Genomic DNA, 23,397 nt, shown 5'->3' with positions numbered 1-23,397 from the left:
AGATAATCATTTCAAGTTTACATGTAAGGAGCCAGAGATTTGTTAAAGAATGAATATTTAAAAAAAATTAGGTGCTAACAGGGAATCTGAGAGGTGCACATTAGTTAGTTAAGTAAAGAGGATCAACAGCAGCTTCTAAAGCAACTTATTGCTCAGTCGCTGGATGGTGTTTAGAAATAAGCTTTTGAAACTGGAGTGATTGTAACAGGTGGAGGAAGAACAACATGAACCTCTGAGTTACACAAGTTTAGATGACATGGAGAAAGCTGGTTTCTCCAGAACTAACCAGGGTGACCCGTTCTCAGATAGACAGCATCCTGTGGGACAACAGGATGCTAGTGAGGAAAAATTCGGGACCCATAACCAACACTGGGGCCCCCGGTCCGCCGACCCGGCTTGGTTTGACCCGCCCAGCTTGGCTTTTTCCCGCTCGGTTTGTGTTTCCACAGTCACCATGCCCTGTTTGCGACAAGCTGCGATAAAAAGAATCAATCATTATATATAAAAAAATAAAGAAAGAAAAAAAAACAAATACAAATGTGCGTATAATTGTATAATATGCAAGATTGTCCGGCATACTTTTCAAGGATAAAGTAATCCACCGGGATAAATATGTGGGTCACACATCAGCTTATACTAACGATAAAATGAGGCGCAGCTTCTCTGCTTCCGTCTGCTTGCATCAATAAAACGATGTATGTACAGTATGTGTGTAGACAGAGACAGAGACAGAAACAGAGACATAAAGAGAGACAGAGACAGAGATATAGAGACAGAGGCAGAAACAAGCTGTCTAAACTTGTCTTTAGATGGTTGATGGTTGTCTGTACCATCAACACCAAGTAAAATTCCTTGTAAGTGCAAACTTACTTGGCAATAAACTTGATTCTGATTGTTCCATTTTGCCTCACTGAATAAAAAATTACAGCTTTATGGGATTTATGCCTCAGCCATAGCAGGAGTGACAAGAACACTTTATTAGCACCAAAGGTTTTTAACTGCAGGGACATAATGTTTATTGGTTCGATTTCACGCTGACTCCCCGGCTGCAAGCGGCTGTGTCAGCAGGTAGAGCTTTCAGGTGTTCCCGCGTAGGTAAATCTATAACCAGACCAACTGGAGAACAGTCAGTACAACTAAAAAAACAAATGACCCAACCAAGCACCACCTACCAACCAAGCTGCCAGCCATGAAAACTCAGAGAATTACCATACCAAAACGATAAACAGTGAATCACTTAATCCACTGACCAGAGAACCAACAAAGCAAAAGAACAAACCAAAGACCAAAGCAATCAACTAATAAACTAAGAGTAACAGGACAAAGAGTAATGACAGGTAATGACAGTAAATTGCAGACACCACCAGCACCATGTGACCCAATCAGCTTTACTGGCACAATGTTAGATTATTCACCAACAATACATAATTCAGCTGCTGTAAGTGAAACAATGCTTAGTACAAGTGGCTGTATTGATATTGACAGATAATTAATTATCCCAGAAGCATCGGCGGCGGCACAATTGTTTTCGTTGCGTTAGCTTAGCAGCTGCTACATGACAGACAGGAGTTGCTGGCCGAACGAGAAACGTCACCATTTTCAGACTCACCGTTACCCTACAAGTTCACCGCTTTACTGATGTCGACACACTTTACTGACACATGATATTGCGAGATTTGTCTAAGGACAAAAAATATAAGTGTTACTCAACACAGTCATTAATTAAGTTAATTAATGACTGTGTTGAGCAATCTTTATATTTGAAATTAAATATAACCCATTACCAAATTACTACAGTGTATAACAACGCCGTAGTAATTAGCAAAAGTCCAAAGCAAAAGTCTTGTGTTAGGGTTAGCTACCTCCTGGAGCCGCCCATACCCAGAAGCGTTTTTGGAGTTACAGAGAGAATTAGGTTTAATGCTCATGTGGCTTTTAGGGCGTTTGCACATGACAACCCAGTGGTGGGTCTCATATCCCGCTATAGATGATGATGAACTTTATTGTCCCAAAGGAAATTTGTCTTGGGTACAGACTCTGGCTGCTACATAGTCCAAACCATGTCACCCTACATTCACATATAAAAACACTACAATATAAATTCTGTTATAAGAAAAATCATTACATGAAAGAAGGATGTTACATTACATTCACAATAAAAATAATATTTATTTTTTTATAAAGACCCTTCTAGAAAGAATTCATTATAACAAAAATAAATACATAAAAAAAGCAGTTTCAGTTTAGTTTAACATTTTAAATATAAGACGTCCACCTGCAGGAAGAAACTGGTACTTTGAATAAAGAATATGAGCGGGTCTGAGATGATTTTCCGGGCCTGTCTGGTTCTTGTTTCGTTTAAGATGGTCTGAAGTGAAGTGTGCTGCTTGACTCCCATCAACTTCGCAGTTCTTTGTGTAAGACAAGTAAGTTTGGCCTTCATTTGGACAGATAGCTTACCAAACGAGGCAGAAAAGGCGTCTCTAATGATGCTCTCTGTCACAGCACGGTAAAAGAGAACCATGACTTTCTGACTGACACCAAAGACCTTCAACCTGCAGAGAATGTAGCCGCTGCTGCAGACATAATCAACCTGAGCGATCCACGATCATTTATTTTTAATCTGTAATCCAAGATATTTATAGGCAATTACCTGGGCAATTAATTGATTATGGATGACCACTGGAGAGTGGTCTCCAACAGCCTTTGGGTCAAAGATCAGTTCTTTTGTTTTTTTGGGCATTAAGAGTCAGAAAATGTTCCTCACACCACTGAACAAAGGTTTTAATCTGCTGTCTGTAACTAGTTAGGTCTGATGTGCCTGAAATGAGGCAGAGAGTAGCTGTGTCATCTGAAAATGTGAACACATAGTTGTTTGGTGTATTACAACTGCAGTGATTGGTATGTAAGGTGAACAGAACAGGTGGGGAGCGCCAGTACTGATGTTAAGAAGATCAGATAAGGTCCTGTTCACCCTGACTTGTTGGGAACGTCTAATAAGGACTGAGTGAAACCATCTGATATATATATATATATATATATATATATATATATATATATATATATATATATATATATATATATATATATATATATATATATATAGTAGACATAACTGTAGACATAAAGGACACGAGGCTGGAGAGTATTAAAGGCCGATCTAGAGAAGAGGTTCACAGTCTGAGACAATGGTGCTCCAGAAAATAACCTCATCCTGAACACCAGCAAGACCAACGCGTCCTAGTGGACTCCAGGAGGTCCAGGAAGACTGAGCATGCTCCTCTCTGCATACGGGGGGGGGTTGGGCTGTGGGCAGCACAAAGCTCTCTGGCATTCACATTTCATCTGACCTCTCCTGAAATGGGGACTCCTGGTGAAGAAGGCCCAACAACGGCTCTTCTTCCTCAGGAAAGTGAAACGGATCGGACTTCCCACTAAGGTGCTAAAAAACTTTTATAGAGCCACAACTGAAAGCATCTTTTGTCTCGGCATGACTGTGCGATGTGAGAGCTGCTTGGCCTAACAGGGGAGAGACTTAGCAGGGGTAGTGAGGACAGCACAGGGGGATTGTGGGATGCCGTCCACATGATCTGGACACAGTTTTTGGTACAATTGTCCAATGAAAGGGCCAGATGCACTGCTATAGATCCCACCCACCTGGGCAAGGCACCGTTTGTCCCACTTTCACCTGGGAAATGATTGAAGAACATTTAATCAAAAACGAACAGACTTAAAAACATATTTTCCCCCGAAATCTGTGAGGGCTGTCGCCCCCTGCTGAGACTCAAATAAACCACCAGCCCAGTTCATGTCAACAAACATGCTGCTGGTTCCACAGGTTCCTGATCCAATTAAGAAGGATTTACACTGCCTCTCATGTTAATGCCTATTTGCACATCTTTTAGGTTCTCAAGGACAGTTCTTCTGGTTAATTCAGGCAATTCCAGTGTTTTTCATTGTCCTGTAAACGGACTGCTATCTGTCTTATTGATTCAAACTTTTAAATCTTATCAGCTGCTGAGGACTATCTGCTTTTATCTCAGGAAGTGTTTGTTGTCGGTGGTGGATTATTGTGTGTTGATTTGCGTCTCTGGGTTATATGTGAATTCTGAGCCGATGTCTGACTAAAATGTCCTCATGGTTACAGAATGACAGTAAAGCTTCATGATTTAGTCTCACTGCAACCAGAAGATGGTTTTGCTTCATAGCCTGAATGTCATTTCTACAAAATAAGAGGATACATTAACATTGTCCCACAAATTAGACTATCAGTTTTCAATTTTTTTTACTATAAAGGAGAATTTACTATCATAATATGTGCTTATAACATCATCTTAACTAATGATGGACATAAGCCTGCCTTGCATCAAACGCAGTGTTTCCATATTGTTTAGTTAAGCGAGTCTGCATCAGTAAATATTTAACTTGTTGCTTGGTTAATTAATTTCAGCTTATACTGTGACTCTTATCCTTGTTTGAATAAGCAGTGAAACTGTTGGGCAATTTCTACTCTATGCTGTTTTCAGGGGTTGGATAAACAGGCCTTCAATGCCTGCACTCAACAGAAATTTAAGACATTTTAAGACAAAACGCTCCAAGTTTCTCTCTCAGACAGTAAGAAACACAGTCCTGTCTTTTAAAATCAGAGAATGATAACGTTTCGGAACAAAATAGCAAATCTATTATAGGTGAGCAATTTAATTCAAGTCTCAGGACACATTCTTTTATTTTACATAATATATATTTTTAACAAAAATGTTCCTGGTAAACATTGTGGTAGTTCCACAATGAAGTCAGAACACACAGTCGCATCGGTCGTGGAGTTATTTTCAGCAGGTTTACAGGACGATTTATTTCTAACTAGACATTTGTGCACTAAGGACGTGAAATTAAAACGTTTTCTTTCGGATGAGTGATCCTGTGGCAGAACATATCGTGTCACTGCACCACGTCTGCTGCTGGTTTACGCAGAATTGTGAAATCAGGAATCAACTTTGACATGGATCAAAGTACCAGTTCTCAAAGGAATCATTCACTGTCTTTTATGTCTGAACTTTCTAACCATTTGTCCAGCCAAACTGGGCTGAGTTTGTTTCTCTGCTAGATAAACCGACCGGTCTCCCTCAAAGCGCTCAGTTACTCTGACTCTTTTCTAAGTCATGGGGATTCTAGACGTTTTACTGCAGTCCTACTCAGCCTCTTTGTTGCTGGGTCTGACGGTCCTGCTGCTGGTGTTTTTGCTCTCCTCATTTAACCTTAAGAGTGGAAAACATGGGAAAGAGCCACCGGGACCGAGACCGCTTCCCGTCATTGGAAACCTTCTGCAGCTTGACCTCAGCAGAGCGTACCACTCGTTCCAGGAGGTGAGCATGTTCAGCTCGGTTTTCTATAACAGGTAGATTCATGCTAATTCACTTTAACCTACCCGGGTCAGAAACTCAAACTTCCTGGAGTCGTGAAACGATGCAAAACTAAACTAAAATCTATTGATAAAACATGGAAATAGTGTCACCATAAATTAGAAAACGAGAAAACTTTTTAACCTACTGTTTTGTCTAAACAGTAGGTTCAAATCTAAATAATCCTCCTCCTATCATTGTCCTATCGCTGCAGCTGACCCTTGTTGGTTTGGATGATTATTATTTTTAGGTTTATTTTCGATTAAGTGTGTCTAACAGGATCAAATATAAAACTAAATAGGGGCTTAGCTGTGGGATTTGTTTTAAATACTCCTTGACATCTTTTTGTTTTATGGAAATTGACTATAGCGCCTACTAAGCGTAACATGAGCTGACTATAGTGCCTACAAGTGCAGATAAAAAGCAGAGTTGACTTATAAAAAGGAAACAGTAAATCATTTCTAAACCTTTTCCAAGTTTAATGTGACGTATTTTGCACAATTCAACTAAAAAACAACTCGGCTTGTAGAAAAATGTAAAATATGCATGAAAAGCTGCAAAAACCTAGTCCTAAAAGTGTGGACCCTTCAATAAGTTGCTGAATTTGTCTTTGTGGTTAAACTTTCATATAATCTGACAAAGTTTAGCATTCAGAACTAGATGTATGCCCAACTTTTATTTCAGTTGAATTGATTGATGTTTCCTCAATATTTTTGTACATTGATCATCGTGTATGTTATTTAAACCACAGAAACATGACCAGTTCTTTTCTATTATTAGTTATCCAAGAAGTATGGATCGGTCTTCACTGTCTATCTTGGACCCCAAAAAGTGGTGGTCCTGGCGGGATACAAGACAGTAAAGGAGGCTCTGGTTCAGCGTGACGAGGAGTTCGGCGAGCGGGACACATTTCCCATTTTACGGGAATTTCACAAAGGCCACGGTGAGACATGCGAGACGCTCACCATTCATAATCTTTCAATGAGGATCTAAGTCTAATCTCATTTCATTTTAGGGGTTTTATGGTCAAACGGCGACTCTTGGAAAGAAATGCGGCGCTTCGCGTTGACAAACCTCAGGGACTTTGGAATGGGCAAGAAGGCGTGTGAAGACAAAATCATCGAGGAGTGTCAGCAGCTCATTGAGGTTTTTAAGAAATTCAAAGGTAAAATTCAATCATTCTTACAGTAAATGCATTCCAGTCTCATTGATCACAATAAAAAAAGATTCTTTCAAACGAAGCTTTAATGTCATAAAGCTGGAAAGACAAATCTGTCTCTGTGTTGCTAGTGATTGTTCATAAATCACCGGTCAGCCTGGTCAGGAATCGCTCCAGCTGACAACATAGCATTGGCTGAAGCCTACTTTATATGTTCTGGCTCGTCACACTTCACAGCAACATTATTAAAACCCAAAAATGATCTGTGCCACGTCACAACGATCCCGGTGCTTTGATCTGCTTTGTCAGATGGACCCACTGACCCCACAGCTGCGGAGTTGATCCGCTGATTCTGCTGTCAGCCAAAAACCTTGTATGTGCAAAAAAATACAACTTCTCAGAGAATTAATGCGGGTCTTGCTTTTAAATCTGAATTCATGCCGTTTGTCCAAGGCCATAAGCATCAGTCCTATTTGAAAACACAGAGAGAAGCACCAAAGTCTCAGTTGAAGACTTTTGTGAAAGAGGGTGATGTTGTAATAAAAACACAGAAAATTTTGATTGGTTACTTATTTTAAGTGATGTTCATACATGGAGTATCTCCCCTGTCCTCAACAGTGAGGAAATTAAAGTTGGGGCTTCTAATCCCCCAGCAGGGCCAGACCTAACGCCATTGTTCCTGGGTCTGTCATGGCCTGGTAACAGACCTACCTCTGCTGCTTTTTAAGTTAAACCTTTAGGTGTTTTCCACTTTCACCCCTACAGATTATCGCTAATTATTCCGTGTGTTAATTTGTAATACAAAACCTGATTTTAGGACTGGATTTTAGATCTTTTAGGCTACTTCTTGTTGCCAGACAGGTTGTGTTTTACTGGTTTCTTGATTCTACCGGGTCTGGTAATAATTTCTGGGTTTCGCTGGTGTGATTGAACAAAGTGATGTTCATCGCAGTCAATTTTTGATTTGATAAGGGGAGCAGGTGCCTTTTCACATTGATTTATAGTTTTTGTCCTTAAAAGAAAACTTCATAATCTCAATCTGATATAAAAAAACCCTGATGATCTGAAACATTTAAACAAAACTGCAACAACAGAAGACATTTGGAGCTGTAAACTTCTTTCTGCTTCGTCACAGGGGAGCCTTTTGACACAATGCAACCAATCAACTACGCGGTCTCCAACATCATCTGCTCCATGGTGTACGGCAGCAGATTTGAATATGATGACCCAGAGTTCACATCCATGGTGGACCGAACCAACCGAAGCATTCTGCTCAGCGGCTCTCCATCCGTGCTGGTATTGAACTCACCGACTGCAACATGCTGCCCGCCACCTGAGCCACTAACTTACACATGACCTTTTCCCTCGAAAGCTTTACAACATGTTTCCACGGCTCTTTAAATGGGTCAGCGATAAGAGGGAGTTCCTGGAAAATGTTTCAGCCAATAGGAAACAGAACTTCGCCCTCTTCCGTCAGCTGAAGCAGACCCTGAACCCTGAGATGTGCAGAGGCTTCGTGGATGCCTTTCTGGTTCGCAAGCAAAGTCTGGAGGTTTGCTTTTTATTCTGAAATTATTTAGCGTTTAGCAGCTTTTTGTGTCTAAATGTTAATTAGTGCATGAATTGCTGTAGCACTTTTTAATAATCAAGCAAACATAAATGGGCTCCATAACTCATGCAGCATGCTTCCTCCAAATAAATGTTTTTATGCTTCTTTTATATTGGTGCGTTTAAAAACTATTTATGCAGGAGGTTCTGTTGATAACAAAGAGCATAATCAGTAATGTCAACAATAGCATTGTATCAAACATTCTTCTACAAATACGCCTGAAGCACGCTGCAGTGTGTCACTAAACAAGAATTTCTTGCCTTTTTTTAACACAGAATTTACTTTATACTAGTTTAAATGGAACCATACATCATAATCTAGTCCATAAATCTCATTAAAAATATATAAAACAGTCTAATTTCTCCATAATATAAATGTGGACTTAAAAATATTTCCTATATTCGCTACAGAATGTGAGATAGACACAATATTGTCAACCTTCAAAATGTAAAAGATGCAAAAAGTCCGGTGTGTAACGGGATGAGGAAGTGTTGGAAATCCCAAAGCATAAATCTGAAAATGTGAATCCAACAACTAAATAGATGCTGTTTTCTTTTTTCTTTAATCTTCCGTTTCTAAAGCATGTTGTTACTGTAAAGGTAACTGTACTGTAGAGTAGATACATGGATGAAGACGGAGGACCTGACAATTATTGACGGCTGGGCTGACAATATATATAGGAGGGTAAAAGGGAGCAGAGGCAGGTGGCACTAAATTACACAGGTGAGACACGTGAGATCTGATTAACGGAGAACTATCAGCAGCAGCAGCAGAGGAAGAACTGAATCCAGTGGGGAACAGGATAACGGCCAGACATGGGCAAAATAACTCGCTAAAATAGGAAGGAATGGATCTAACAAGGAACAGAAGCTAAGAAAAAACAGGAGCTGAATCTAACAGTAAAATAATGCACTAACAACATAGAAACTGAGCAGAAACCAAACAGATGAAAAAAAAAGTAAGCAAATGACGAATGGTACTAAACTACAGAACCTAAACCGGCTGCAGGACCCAGGTGGCTACAATAAATAATCACACCCCTGGGGATCCTGACACTTTGTGGGTTTTGACTTGTGAAAGGTGCTGCATAAGTAAAGCTCATTTTCTTCCTGGAAATAAATGCAGCAAATCTGAGTCAGAGCTCTGGAACATGAAATTAATCACTTCCTCTTCTGCTGTTTGTGATAAGATCAAGATTTTTAAATGTGTGGTTTTCTGAGGAGGTGCAGCAGGGAAAAAAGAAGGAAGACAAATCATTAAAAGCATAGATGCAAATCTATAATTCATAACCCCTCACCATGAAACTGCAGCTTATTATCAGTGTGTAAACCTGATGGCAGAAATGATGATGTGCATCCAGAGTCACAGTTATTTGTCAATTTGCAGGCATCTGGCATCAAAAACAGCCACTTCCATGATGACAACCTGTTAATTACGGTTCTAAACTTATTCAACGCCGGCACTGAAACAACCTCCACCACTCTGAGGTGGGGCCTTCTTCTCATGGCCAAACATCCACAGATACAAGGTAAAAACCTTACTACCATGACTAGAAGAAGAAGAAGAAGAAAAGGGTTTTACCTAGGATGTGCTGATGGATTAAATTAAAGGTTTGTATTGTGACAATGGTAATAATTTAACCATCTTCATCATTTTCCATCTTGAAGACCAGGTCCAGGAGGAGCTGAGGAGGGTCATAGGAGATCGTCAGGTTCAGGTGGCAGACAGGAAGAGTCTGCCGTTCACCGACGCCGTCATCCATGAGACGCAGAGACTGGCCAGCATCGTCCCCACTGCACTTCCTCACAAAACCAGCAAAGACGTCGTTTTTCAGGGTTACATCATCAAGAAGGTCCGTCTGGAAAAAAGCTGATATAAATCTATTTAAGGCTAGGAAAGGCAAACCCAGCAGTACTGAAAATACTAAAATATTGTTGCACTTTGTGAGCTCCTTTAATACTGGTTCAGTTCTAGAAGTTTAGAAATGTTAAAAACGGTTCATGATCTAATTATAGCTTTAAGAACCTGAAAGAAAAGTTTAATTGATGAAGTTTTATGTAAACATGGGGTCGGTAATCTTAAAGCTGCACACAAGCAAGCAGCAATTCAGTCGGAAAGTAACACGCTGACACTATGAATTAAAAAAGCTGTTTATAATTTCTGCTCTGTGAAAGTAAAAAAAAAAAAAGTGTTCAAGAAAAAAAAGTAAAGAAATTAACAACGACTTTACTACAGCTTTGCATCTGTTTGAAAGAAAATTTAGAGACCAAACTGAGCAGTTTTATTTAAAGGGGAAGATGATTCAGAAACAGGGGGTGAGGTAGACCGAGGAGGACTGAGAACCTCTGGTGGGTAAATGAAGAATGCAAGGAGAACAGAAAACATTGACATCTAAAATGGGCTTTCAGTTATTGCAGCAGCTTTTCTCAGAATGTCAGATTGTAGGGTCCAAACCTAGTTAATCTGGATTAAATCAAAACATTCCACAAAAATGTCGTTAGCTGCAATTAGCCAGAACTTATACCAGGAGGTTGGATTATCTGTCTGGAGAGTGTAAGAATAAAAGTAATTATTCTCAATCTCCCTAAATTATAAGAGGTACCACCATTTAATTGCATTATTCTGTCTCCACATATTGCTTTTGTTGCAGGGCACCACAGTCTATCCTTTGCTGACTTCTGTCCTGCATGACGCCAGTGAGTGGGAGAAACCCCACAGCTTTCATCCCGCTCACTTTCTGGACAAAGAAGGGAAATTTGTCAAGCGTGACGCCTTCATGCCATTTTCTGCAGGTATGCATAGGTTCGGGTACAGCTGCTGAAATGCTTTACCAGAAGAATCACCTCAGCTTTTCCTCCTCCTCAGGTCGCAGGATTTGTCTTGGAGAGAGTTTGGCCAGGATGGAGCTCTTCCTCTTCTTCACCACCCTGCTGCAGCACTTCCGCTTCGCTCCTGCACCCGGGGTTACAGAAGATGAACTGGACCTGACGCCGCGTGGAGGCATCACTCTAGGCCCGTCACCGCACAAGCTGTGTGCCGTGTCTCGAATGTGAAGAAGAAGAAACCTACAAGTTAAACTCAGCAGAACAAATATTCAAATCAACACTTCTTGTAAAGCCATATTTTAAGAATCCAGACTTCAGCGGCGCCGGTTGGCTCCTGGAAAGACCGATCCAGTTCTAGCCTGCAGAGAACAATCTCTAAAAGTCACATTTGTAATACAGAAACTGTTAATGCTTGTTCCTATGATCATAAAGTAATAAATATGAATAATTCAATGAACCTACATGATTAATGTGCTTCGTGTAATAAGGATTTCAATCATATTGTGCATGCATGACATGCAGCTGGAGCTAAATAAAATAAAACATAAATATGTTGCCTTAAATCACTCATACTCCCGGCAGATTTAAATAATATTTAATTTTGACCAGCATGTTTTATTTGAATGGAAGCAATAATGTTTTGGACCAGCTTGGCCACAATTCTGACTTGAATCTGACACAGAGTCTGTGTCAGATTCAGATTAAAGAAGCATCTGACTTGAATCTGTGTCAGATTCAAATCAGATGCTCCTTTAATCTAAAGATTAAAGGAGCAATAAGTAATACTGACACCTAGTGTAGCAAATCAGAACAACACATACACGAGGCCTTCACAGTGACCAGCCATTTCTCAACGGTCCGTTGCTGCTGTGGAACCCCACTGAATTTTTACTTACAACGGACAGGTCTATGAGGTAGTATTCTGTTCTAGTTTGGTCCGCTTCTCTCACTGGCTTCCATGTTTACAGGCTGTTGCTCTTCTGGGAAGATAAAATACCAAATGCTGTGCTCTGTTTTGAAAACTCTGGGAGCTCTTATGTGATTGGCTCAAAAACCAGGAAGTAAACACGGTCTACACTCTGCACCGAAGTAGTTCTGGGGCCCGTTCTTCGTACGTTGCAAACTAAATTAGCTGGATTTGATTGTTGACGATTTGGCATGATCTTGGATGGTTTTGTTCTTCGAAAGACATCCTGTACTTGTTGTCATAGCAACATGTGCGCAAGCTTAAGCCCGAAGAGCAGGCTTATTTCATGTAAACAGGATCGCAGCTGTATAAGTGGAGGACATAGGGAAGTCTGTCGTAGCTATGTCCATTGTTACGGCTGCAACCTGTTGTGAAAGGTGCAAGAATAATTTGCAGAGTTTTTCGAATTAATCATGTATTGCACAATAGACAGGATCCTTTAACGCAGCGCAACAGTGATCATTGTTTCTACTATCGATACATTTCCCCTTTTAAACAAACACATGAACGCGCAGTTGTCTCAGATAACTCAATCCAGCCATACTAATCATAAACAACAGGTGTGTTCGAAGAACCCAATTAGCCAGATCAGGATTAGCCGGATGAAATCATCTTGGATGTCTCATTTGATCTCGGATGTTTTAAGCAACGTACGAAGAATGGACCCCTGGACTGCATCTCTAGGTTTGAAAGGAGAAAAACGTGACAAAGACATTGTTGATGGAGAGGACCGATTGTTTAGAGAGAATGTTACTTCCATGGGTGAGAAATCAGAATGATTTTAATTACTTTTGCAGTAAATTTCTTACTTACTGTGATGAATTTGGATGGACCCAAGAAATACCCGAAAACAAGTAAGTAAAAAACTTAAACAGTCTTTATTTAGAGGATGGCGGCGCGGACCCCTGGTGCGGCTCGCACTCTGCGACTGGCTGCTCCTGAAGGCAGAGTGGTGGGTTAGTGACCAGCAGGAACAGACAAAGGTGAGAGTGAAGCAGGGTCACTAACCTGGCCGCACTGTGGGCAGAACTCTGACTCCAGATGTCGATGGGGTCCGAGAGGGGGTTATCCAGGGCTCGTAATCCAGGTCCAGTCCGGGTCCTTTTCAAGGGGGAAATCCGTTTGATTCAGGCAGCGGTTTCCAAGGGAGAATCCAACAGAGTATCCAAATCCAGGTCCGGGTCCAAAATCCAAAAAGCACAGACAGTAAGGGGGCAGGCAATCTCGCTTACTTGCAGACAAGCTGGGGTCAGAAACACGGAAAGGCAGTCCAGATCTCTGAGGCCGACAGGCAGAACTCAGGCAGGCAGACAAATCCAAAAAGGGGCAGACTGGCTTCAAAAAACAGAGGCAGAAACAGGTTGACAGGCAGACAGGTATTCAAAAACAAGGCTGGAAGCGCTCACCGTTTGGCTAGAGACGTTCTGGCACTGGAGACTGCGAAGAGCAGAGCTTATAAGCAGAAGGGGTGGAGAAAAACACAGGTGTGCTGATTGCAATAAGCAGCTCCAGTGCCAGAAATGTTACACTTACTGCTTCGTTCAAAGGGCATGTGTCAGGCTAAATCCACTTAATTTACCCTTAAATACATTTTTTTTGTGTAAGTGGAGTCTCTAGGAGTGCAAAAAATGTGAATGCAGTCTGTCTTGGTAATGCATAGATATCTTTATATTCTGTTTGGGTCATGTTTTTTGATCCATGCAGTTTTCTCTATTCCCTGTTGCAAATTTTTTTGACCAATTAAATAACAGTATTTCCTGCAGAGCTGCTAAACAAGGTCATGGACTTACCGCTTAAAAATGCAAATCTGCCATTCTTATTTCTTGAAGCAATTTTAAAGTCCAAGCTGAAGGATGCTGAAGCTAGAAGTGGATAAATCAAAATGTTCAGTTGTTCATCTCACTGTCAGCCAGCACACTACAGAAATGGATCAAACGGGTTGGAGTGGAACGCCCTGCAGCCTGGAGGGGGGCGGGATGGGAAGGGCCTCCTTAAGATTTAAAGAGACGGCACTAAAACAAGTTGCTCTCACATGCATTCAGACCAAAAGCGTTGCAGTTCCACTTTTTACAGAACACACGTTGTTGGTAGGCCACCGCTTCCAGTGATGATTGTACAGTTGCAGCACGGCAAAGACTACCTTCACACTTAATTAAAATGCAGAGACTGCAGCTGTGGAGCGCGGTTACTCTTTTCTCCAAACTTTGGAATGTCGAGATTAAAGTCGCCACGATATATCAACTTTATTCTCGAAATGTTGAGTTTAATGTCAACATGGCGACTTTAAAGTAGACATGTCGAGTTTAATCTCATCATGGCTCACAAAATTAATCATTCCCCTTAAACCCATCTCTGTATGTGATAAACCAGCATAAAATGCATCATTATGAAGTAAAAAGATTTTTTTTTCAAATAAACATTCATAAAGTGTGGCATGCATTTGTTTTCTGTCCCCCTGAGGTAATATGTTGCAGAATCACCTTTTGCTGCAATCAGAGCTGCAGGTCTTACAGGGAATATCTTTAACAACTTTGCATATTTAGGAGGAAAGTGTCTGTGAACATCAGTTTTTCAAGTTCTGCTACAGATTCCTGTACCTCTGACACGCTCACAGAACAGGTGTTCAGGTGTAACACAGGTACAGGTGTGTATCCTAATTAGGCGACTACTGAAGGCAACTGGTTGGACTCGATTTAATTGAGCTTCACATCAATATTCTACAGCAAAACCCAAGAATGCTTGAGCTTAAGGTCACACAGAATATTCTGCTACAATGCAGATTTAATGCTTCTATTCAATATGATAAGTAGTCCTAAGTAGTAGTGCTGTACATTAACAAAATAAATAAAAATAAAAATTACAGAGAGAAAGGGAAAACATTACAGAGGAAAGCAAAGGCCACTGGCATCACTGCACTGTCACAAAAATCAGTCTTTCTCCGTGTTTTGGATTCTGATGGCAGACCAGTTTGGAACGGCAGATTGAGAAGTCATGGAGTTACTGGTAAAGACAAGAACATGTTCAATATTCTAGATTAAATCCTATAGAGAACCATCTCATCAGGTGAGTTTTATGTCTGCTATGTTTTGCTGTTATGGCATGATGAGCTCCAACTGCTGTAACCTAGAACGGGTCATGTGACCTAGAGCGACCCATTCAACAGCTGATCTAAACCCGGATCAGACCTTTGCTTCGGTACACGGCAAGTGCTGTATACTGACCTGAAAAATCAATCAATCCATCTCAAATTAAACTAACACTTGGGTCAAAACTTACATGTTGCTGATTTAAAACAAAAACTTACAGTGGATTGCATACAACCCCAAATTTACCCCGGCATATAATGGTTACAGCTGGCGAACCCAAAATTCAGCCGGATACAGAGTTACCTAAAAAAGGGGTTTATAATAATAATAATAATAATAATAATAATAATAAGTATCCAATCCCAAAGTGCTACATGGTAAAACAGGTAAGTGCTAAATAAAAACACATGGAGAGCACAAAATAAACAAAGACAATAAGTAAAAGGGCCAGAGTTCAAATTAAAAGCTCTTCTAAAGGTGGGTTTTAAGGCCACGGAGAACAGACCAGGAGATGCAGGTGGAGCCAGTCTTGAGTGACAGGGCACAAGTGAGGCGACGTAAAGTGCTGTGAAATGAAATGACGATCTGGCAGCGAGTGGGTCAGTAAGGCAGGTATATGAAGGCAGGTGAACAGGTGAGCCGAGTTGGAACTAATTAGTGACAACAGGTGGAAATGATCTGGGCTGACTGGAGACTGAAGTGTGGACAGGGAGGTGACAAGGGCTGTTTGCTGAGGAGAGTGGAAACTAATTAGTCCAGAACAAAGCAAACGAAAACCTAAATCATGACAAGCAGAGTTGGACAATAGGTTTAAAGACTGAATAACCGAAGGCATTACATTTTACTGTACTACATCTTCTGATAAATACCTACATAGCTTTCAACCTTTCAATTAGAGAGACAGGACTTCTTTAAATACTGCATCTCCAGCTGAGAAATGGAAAATCTTAGCATTAGATTCCTGTGTAACTTGCCATCAAAATTAGAAACATATGATAAATACTTACTACAAATATTACTGGTGACCTGTTAAAAATCTATTACCAGGAAATGGCTAAATAATCAAACTCCAACAGTAACAGAATAGAGATATAGAGATAAATAGTTAAAGAAATCTACACAGTGAAAAAAATGTTCCTTCTCTTTGCGGTGTATTGTCTATAAATATGAAAAGTATTGGACGAAACTGGAAACTTATATAAACCTGCTTTGATGTTTTTCTGAAATTAAGATATTTTATCCCCCCCCCCCCCTTTATTTCTGTTAATTGGATTTCAGGATTATTCTTTGAACTCTCTTGGATATTATTGTCAGTGTTCTTCCCTTTTTCTCTTGTGTGTGGGTCATGCAGATCAGAGACTATAAAACGTACACCGTATTCCTTAAAAATAAACATTGATAAAACCCCAAAGATGGTGGAAATACTGGCAGAGTTAAGGATTTTTTACCGGAAGATTGTTATATGTAACCCATGATATATTTTTCCTTCTTTTAATTATCTACAGCAATGTGAAGGGAAGTTGTGATTTAAGCTTTCCCACCAAACTAGAGATCACCTTGTCTGTTTTTATATGATTTGTCTGTTTGCTTCTTTTTATTTGTTTTTTATCGCCTTATAATTGTTCAGCGCTTTGTATGAAAGCGCTTTATAAATAAAGTTAGTGTTATTCTTTTATTTGCTCTATGTTTGTTAAATGTTTTTAAATAATAGATTTATTACATAACAAGAAAAAAAACTAAGAAAAAAGTATTTAAAATATAATAATAAACAATAACTTATAAAAGAAGAAAGAAAAAGCAGGCTGGAAAATTCTCTTTTTGTTTAATCTAAAAAAAAAACTTTATAAGGGGATGTTTTTACCCCAGTAATACTGTTTGATGACAGCAGGGCCATTGTGTCAACAACGGTCTAAATACTGGAGCAGAGTTACTTCAGTTCCAACTGCATTCAGTGTGCAGAATAAACATGACTGAATCATATAAAATAAAACAAAATACCTTCGTTTCTCACTGGAAAAGAAGTTAGAGGAACAGTAGTGCATTTAAAATTAAAATAACATGTAAGAACAGTTCAGCTTTGAAGGGTTGGTGGGAAAAACGGACTGGAGTTGTGCAGCAAGAGTAATAGTTAACTGCAAACGTCAATCTTTTACTTTGCTGGTCTGTTAAAGTTTGACTTCAGGATGGGTTAGGCAAAGTATTGCAGAAAAAGAAAAAGATGTCCAATGTAAAATTCAAAACTGTAAAATGCTACAACTTTAGAGATCAAAAACTGTTTTTTTTATTAATTTGAACTGAATGAATTAACACTATATAAGATCAGAAATTATCTTTTTGACTCCAGTTTACTTTTCATCTAACAGATGCAAACTGCAGATTACGTTTCTTACTAAGTACATTTTAATCTTAAAAGTTAAATAAATTCATCAAAATTACAACACTAATGAAAATATGTGGAAATAAAGCAGAGCAGTGAGATTAATTAACCAAATAGCTCAGTTATACATTTTAATTTAAGCCATTCTTTAAAAATCAGAACTATATTAGTAAAGTTCCTGTTTAAAAATGCTATTGGAACTATTTAATTAAGCCCTATGAATTTTGGCTTTCTGTACCTTTATTTTCCATGTTAATCAAACTCAATAATTAATCATTTCACACATTCAATTCCAGTTTATCCATCATTCCTGCCCATCAGTCAAAGCTCTCCCTACACCGTTCTCTCCTCTCGAGGGTCTGAAGCTAGACTAAATTCATCTCTTCATCCTCTTCATCAGACAGATTTTGCTTAAGGTTAGATCTAAGACCTCTATTGGCCAATTCCTTTGCTTGGCACACTTTTGCAAAATTAGGTCATGTTTAAAATATGCCTTTGTTCTCATTTAAACAGTTCTTTTGTTGTTTTCTTCCTTGAGCACTTTTGCCTTAAGCTCCCTACATTCATCTTATTAGCAGATTATAAATTCTATTTTCTGGAGGGGGTCTGAGCTGATGCTCAGACCCCCTCCAGAAAATAGAAATATATTGTTAAAATACATGTATATTTTTAAAACTCTTATGTCACTTGAACCATACCAAACTGTTCTTAAGTCCTTGGGTCTTTTTTATTTAATTTTCTGTATAAATATAATTTCTGAAAATGAAGAAAATCTTTGTTTGATTAATTGTTGATAAGGATAATTTTTTCTTCAAACTACTTTTTAACCTTGTGCATGCTGTAAAAAGCACGAGATTTTGACTTAAAAACCCATTTTCAATTACAATAAGGTAATCATTTATCTAGGTAAAATCTATCTATCTATCTATCTATCTATCTATCTATCTATCTATCTATCTATCTATCTATCTATCTATCTATCTATCTATCTATCTATCTATCTATCTATCTGTGTCTGTCTGTATTTAACTTTTTGTTTTCAATTGTATAAGCAAGGCTGTCTGATTTGATTTATGTTTTTTTATAAATATAAAAGGGGTAAGGGTTAATAGGAATTGTTCTTCTTGCTACTCCTATTCTTTTTTTTCCATGGAATGAGTTGTTGTCATTGTATTTATTGTTTTCATGGATTGCGACAGCCATACTTAGTATGATTACATTACTATGGATAAAAGAATGAAAAAATAAATAGTAAACATCCTCGTCATTAATCTTAAATCTCACTTTACTAGAAGAAGCTCAAGAGTCCACTTATCTGGTTGTCCTTTTAAAAGCACAGTATGTCTTTCCAAACTCAACAGTGACAGAACATTTGTTTCACAATCCCCGACCACAGAACTTTAACAGAATCAATTACTAGATAAACATCTGACGTTTTGGCTGAACAGTGAACCTAGCTTGCATTCTGAATCCAAAGGGGTCCCACAACTTTTATGTGTCTCTGCTTCAACACACCTGAGTCAAACAATCATCAGCAGGACTCTTGAGAACTTGACTGCATACAGAGGAGCTAATTAAACCATTTGAGTCAGGTATGTTGGACACATCTAAAAGCTGCAGGACACCAGACCTGGAGGGCTGGAACTGAAGACGCCTGTTCTAATGCACACCACATGTCCCACCTCCTCTGACATGTTGGACTTTGCTTTTAACAACCAGTATAATGGTACTGGTGCACCATAACAGGCACAGTGTGTGTTGCAGTCATGGGAGCAGTGGATGTGCTTCTCCAGTCTCTCAGCCCAGCTTCAGTTTTAGGGGCTGTGGTGTTTCTGCTGATCGGGTATCACTTTCTTCTCTTTGTATTTAGGCCTCAGGAGCCCAACCAGGGACCACCAGGACCAAAGCCCTTACCCATTTTTGGACACCTGCTGCAGCTGGATGTTAAGAGACTTGACCAAGCATTCCTGAAGGTGAGGCAGAACTGATCTCACAATGTTCTCATCAGTACTGCATACAGTCTTTGCCACTTAGCTTCCCTGTTGTCTTATTGTTTTTTTTTTCTATATTTGTACAGCCCAAGAACAAAAGTGCAACTATAGCGCAAAGACTTATTTATGTTAAAGGACACGTGCAATGCAACTAATATTATTCCATCATTTACAAATTTGGCCAGTTTTTACTTTTATTTCATACTAATTCATGCTTTCAGAGAATAGACTTTAAAATACTCCTGTTAGTCTATAAATCCCTGAATGGCGTAGCGCCTAAATACATCACAGACTTGTTATCAGTGTATCAGCCCTCAAATCTACTCTGCACCCCCAGAACCAACATTGAGAAGCAGCATTTAGTTCTTTTGCTCTACTTATCTGGAACAAACTTCCAGAAGACTGTAAAAGTGCTGAAACCCTTTAAAACGAGGCTAAAAACCTATTTGTTTAGAGCTGTTGATGTTGAAGGAGTGTAGTCCATCTTGTCTTATACTCTATCTTAACCTGCTGCTACTATTCCAATGCAATGTGCTTTCCTTTGTGATATTTTCCCGCTGTTCCTGTAATGCTTTTATTTGCTTTTGTTCATGTGCAGTAATTTATATTGTCTTGTTACCAAAAAGTGCTTTATAAGTAAACTTGCCTTTCCTCAAAATGTTTCAGGTCATAATGTTAAACGTCACAATATTCCCCAAGAATCACTGAGTAAATATAAAACGCAATTTTAATAAGATTTTCATTTATTAAGGATAAAATATATATATATAATAATATATGCAAAACATCCTATCCCATGTTACAATGTTATATTTCCCATTGTTAAATAACCAATTAGGTGATATTCATAACACATATTGGAAGGCTTTTCACAGTGTAATTTCTCAGAACATGAAGTATGCTAAACAAATCTAAAAAAAAAAAAACAACATATGCCTGAGCAGCTCGATGTCTAATTCAGTATGGAAAGGGGTTACAAATCTTTGTGTAAGGCTTTGGGACTCCAGTGATCCACACAGACTGTTTTTAGTTGGACCAAAAGGGAGGCCGACCAGAAGCAGAGAGGTCAAGTAACAAGTTTTAACGATGAAAAATAAAGACTTTTAACATGGAACCGGCGTGACGGAAGAACTGACTGATAAGGTCCCCGAAACACGGAGAAGCTTAAATTGGCAGGGGTGGAATATCAGATAAGAACCAGGTCAGCTGAATAGAGTTGGTGTGGACCAGCTGTGAAAGAATGAGAGCAGAGAAATTGCAAGAGGGAAACAAATTAACACAAAGGAAGCTGAACTGAGACACAAAGGGAAAAAAGTGTAACACTAAACAAGAGAAATTATCTGAATGCACCAACTAAAAAACAGAAATAAATGCACTAAACGGAACAAGAGCAAAACACATGAAATAATACAGAGGAATGAACTAATCCAGAGAAATGCGACGCAACCACAAAACGATCAAAACACAAGCCAACACCCGTGGATCATGACAGGGAAAGATATTCTCACCAAATAGAGAAATCACGGAAGAGTGGTGAATCTTCTCAGGAGTAGACATTCAGGAGTTCAAGAAATGTAAAGGTGACAGTGATTGAAAAGAATATAAGTATTGTAGAAGAGCTTACATACTTATCTTTTGGGTAAAGGGATCGTTCTCGATTTTGGGTCAGTATAGAGAGGTCTTGTACAATCTGAAAATTTGCGGAATCAATTCAAAAGTGCCAAGCTAACCTCATATTTACAATTCAACATTTCCTTAAAGGGGACATGTCATGCAAATCCACTTTTCATAGCTCTGAAATAAATTGCTTACTTGGAGTTATTAGGAGTGCAGAAAATATGAATTTAGTCTGTTAGTCTGTAAAAGAGATTAACAATCACAGTGGATTTATTTTCTGGAAAAATCTAATTTAAATAATAATGAAAAAAAAAATCTTTACACAGTCTCCCAGCATACTATAATAATGGCCAAATGGGTTGGAGTGCAACTTTCTGCGACCTGGAAGGGGGTGGGATGTGAAGTGGCTCATATACTATTAAAGAGACGGCACCAAATCGAGTTGCTCTCTGATGAACCTCAGAACAGGGGCACAAAAGGTGCTGTGGGGTAACAATAACGAGGAATTCACACCAAAGCATTGCAGTTTCACCATAACTTAATAATTTCAATGTGAATAGGAAGGAATTAAAAAGATATGTCCCCTTTTTTTAATTCTGGTTTTAAATCAAACAGAACTGCAAGTCTGAGGAAGAATGCACTCCTTAGCCGTAAGACAAGCTTTGTTTGGTACAATAAACCAAAAAGTGATAATAAAGATCTTCTGTAGCTGATGCTAAAACACCTTGTTTATTCTATTACTTAAGCTGCTTGAATATCTTTTTGTTGTTTAAAAACTCATCTTTAGTGAGTAACTGTTGGCTGATTCCTTTGTGACACTTTAATCAGACATCTGCATGTCGTCTACCGTAGTAAACCTGCTTACTACTCAGAACTGCTCCGTGCAATCCTTTTATAATTCAAGAACACTTTCCCCTAATCAATGAAGTGGTGAAGGACATCTCTCTGATTTCTTGCAGGTGAAGCCCTTGATATATCCCAACACGTAAAGTATGCAGTTTCCAATATAGTCTGCTCCATGGTGTACGGGAACAGATTTGAATATGAGGATCCAGAGTTCAAAGCAATTGTAAATGGAACAAACCGAAGCATACAACTGTTGGTCTCACCAGCAATACAGGTGTGTTTGGCTGGGTTGATTGTAAAAAAAGTGTCTTTTTAAACTGCTGGTCTGAGCACAAGACCTAACTAACTGTTAATGATCTGTTTATCATCAGCTGTACAACATGTTCCCAAAGATTGGCAAACTGGTGTTCTTTGCCAAGAGGAAAATGAGTGTGAAGTCACATGAGGAAGAAGGGGAAAAAAAAAATGCACTGTGTTTCACACGGACTTAAAAGAGGGATGGACAACAAGGAAGAGAGAGCAGAGAAGAAAGCAAGCCAGACAAAGAGGACGGAAGTTTGGGGGATCAGAGATCCTGGACACTTTGTGCAGAGGAGGACAAATCTGTAAGACGAGCAGAGAGGCAGCCGGTAAGACAAGCTGTAATGTCTATTAAATCAGACTGCAAGGTTACCCATGTACCTCCAACAGGGCCTCCAGATTTGCCAGCTCATTAACACCCATTGACAGCAACACCTGAACTGAAGAGGTGGATTGTGGTGAAAGAAGTTTGGCATTGATTGATTGATTGATTTTATAATTGCACTGATTGTTGTGTTGTTGAATAGTGGATTTGGATGTTAATTTTACCTATTAATTAACTTCATTTGAGAAAGATTTGCAACTGGAAGCTATTTATATTTATAAAATGAATATTTATGACTAATATTGAAAAGTAGATATTTGTATATTTAAATAAATGTAATTGTAAATATTTATACGAAATGTATTTTAAAGTTAGAGAACTTAAGTTTAGTTACTTGTTCATTTAACTTTGATTACTTTGTGGGTTTGATTCACAGTGGTTTGCTTTGTATTGTTTATATAGATTACCATTTCCTTTGTAGTTTAACTTATGGTTTAGTAATTGTTTGTTTATTTTTCTTCTTTTTGGGCTTGTTTAAAGGTTTTTACCTGCTTCTGGACCAATTTGCACATGTCCTGTCATTCACCAAATAAATGGAGGATAAAAGAAGGAAAACTGCGTGGTCCTTTGAGTAAAAACCCTGTTTATAAAAGTCTGCATGCATTTGTCCATCCCTTTTTCAAGTGGGGAAGCTGCACAGATTAAAAAAGAACTTGACAATGAGCAATGTCTTTGCTGCCAATAAACAACATCACCTGATGCTCCTGGACCGTTTGAAACAGACTCTCAGTCCACAGATGTGCAGAGGAGTTGCAGATGCCTTCCTCGTCTGTAAGAAAGCAACACATGGTAAGGAACCTGAGTACCTTATGGATTTGCATAGCACTTTCAGCCCA

At 39.0% G+C, this 23,397-nt stretch overlaps 3 protein-coding genes and 1 long non-coding RNA gene across 5 annotated transcripts in view; all 4 read left to right on the top strand.

Annotated features, from left to right (window-relative positions):
- LOC110368380 overlaps positions 1–23,397 on the top strand; it is a 718,672-nt gene that overhangs the window by 391,304 nt on the left and 303,971 nt on the right. The window lies entirely within an intron of this gene.
- Positions 5,129–11,453, top strand: LOC105918568 (cytochrome P450 2K1). The gene is made up of 9 exons (XM_012853683.3): positions 5,129–5,363; positions 6,180–6,342; positions 6,415–6,564; positions 7,694–7,854; positions 7,931–8,110; positions 9,554–9,695; positions 9,835–10,019; positions 10,818–10,959; positions 11,033–11,453. The coding sequence occupies exons 1-9, from the start codon at positions 5,160–5,162 to the stop codon at positions 11,218–11,220; spliced, it is 1,515 nt and encodes a 504-aa protein (XP_012709137.2). The 5' UTR covers positions 5,129–5,159; the 3' UTR covers positions 11,221–11,453.
- Positions 19,165–23,397, top strand: part of LOC105922413 (cytochrome P450 2K1) — a 15,241-nt gene continuing 11,008 nt past the window's right edge. Inside the window, exon 1 of the mRNA XM_036130479.1 lies at positions 19,165–19,395. Within this exon, the coding sequence (XP_035986372.1) occupies positions 19,189–19,395 (207 nt within the window). The 5' untranslated portion in view covers positions 19,165–19,188. The remainder of the gene's footprint in view (positions 19,396–23,397) is intronic.
- On the top strand, positions 22,382–23,110 carry LOC118559880. The gene is made up of 2 exons (XR_004928993.1): positions 22,382–22,505; positions 23,042–23,110. It is a non-coding gene; the product is annotated as an uncharacterized LOC118559880 (long non-coding RNA).

Source organism: Fundulus heteroclitus, unplaced genomic scaffold (genome assembly GCF_011125445.2).
Source record: "Fundulus heteroclitus isolate FHET01 unplaced genomic scaffold, MU-UCD_Fhet_4.1 scaffold_36, whole genome shotgun sequence".
Taxonomy (NCBI): domain Eukaryota; kingdom Metazoa; phylum Chordata; class Actinopteri; order Cyprinodontiformes; family Fundulidae; genus Fundulus; species Fundulus heteroclitus.
Note: the sequence above shows the minus strand (reverse complement) of the source record. Positions and strands in the feature narration are given on the sequence as shown.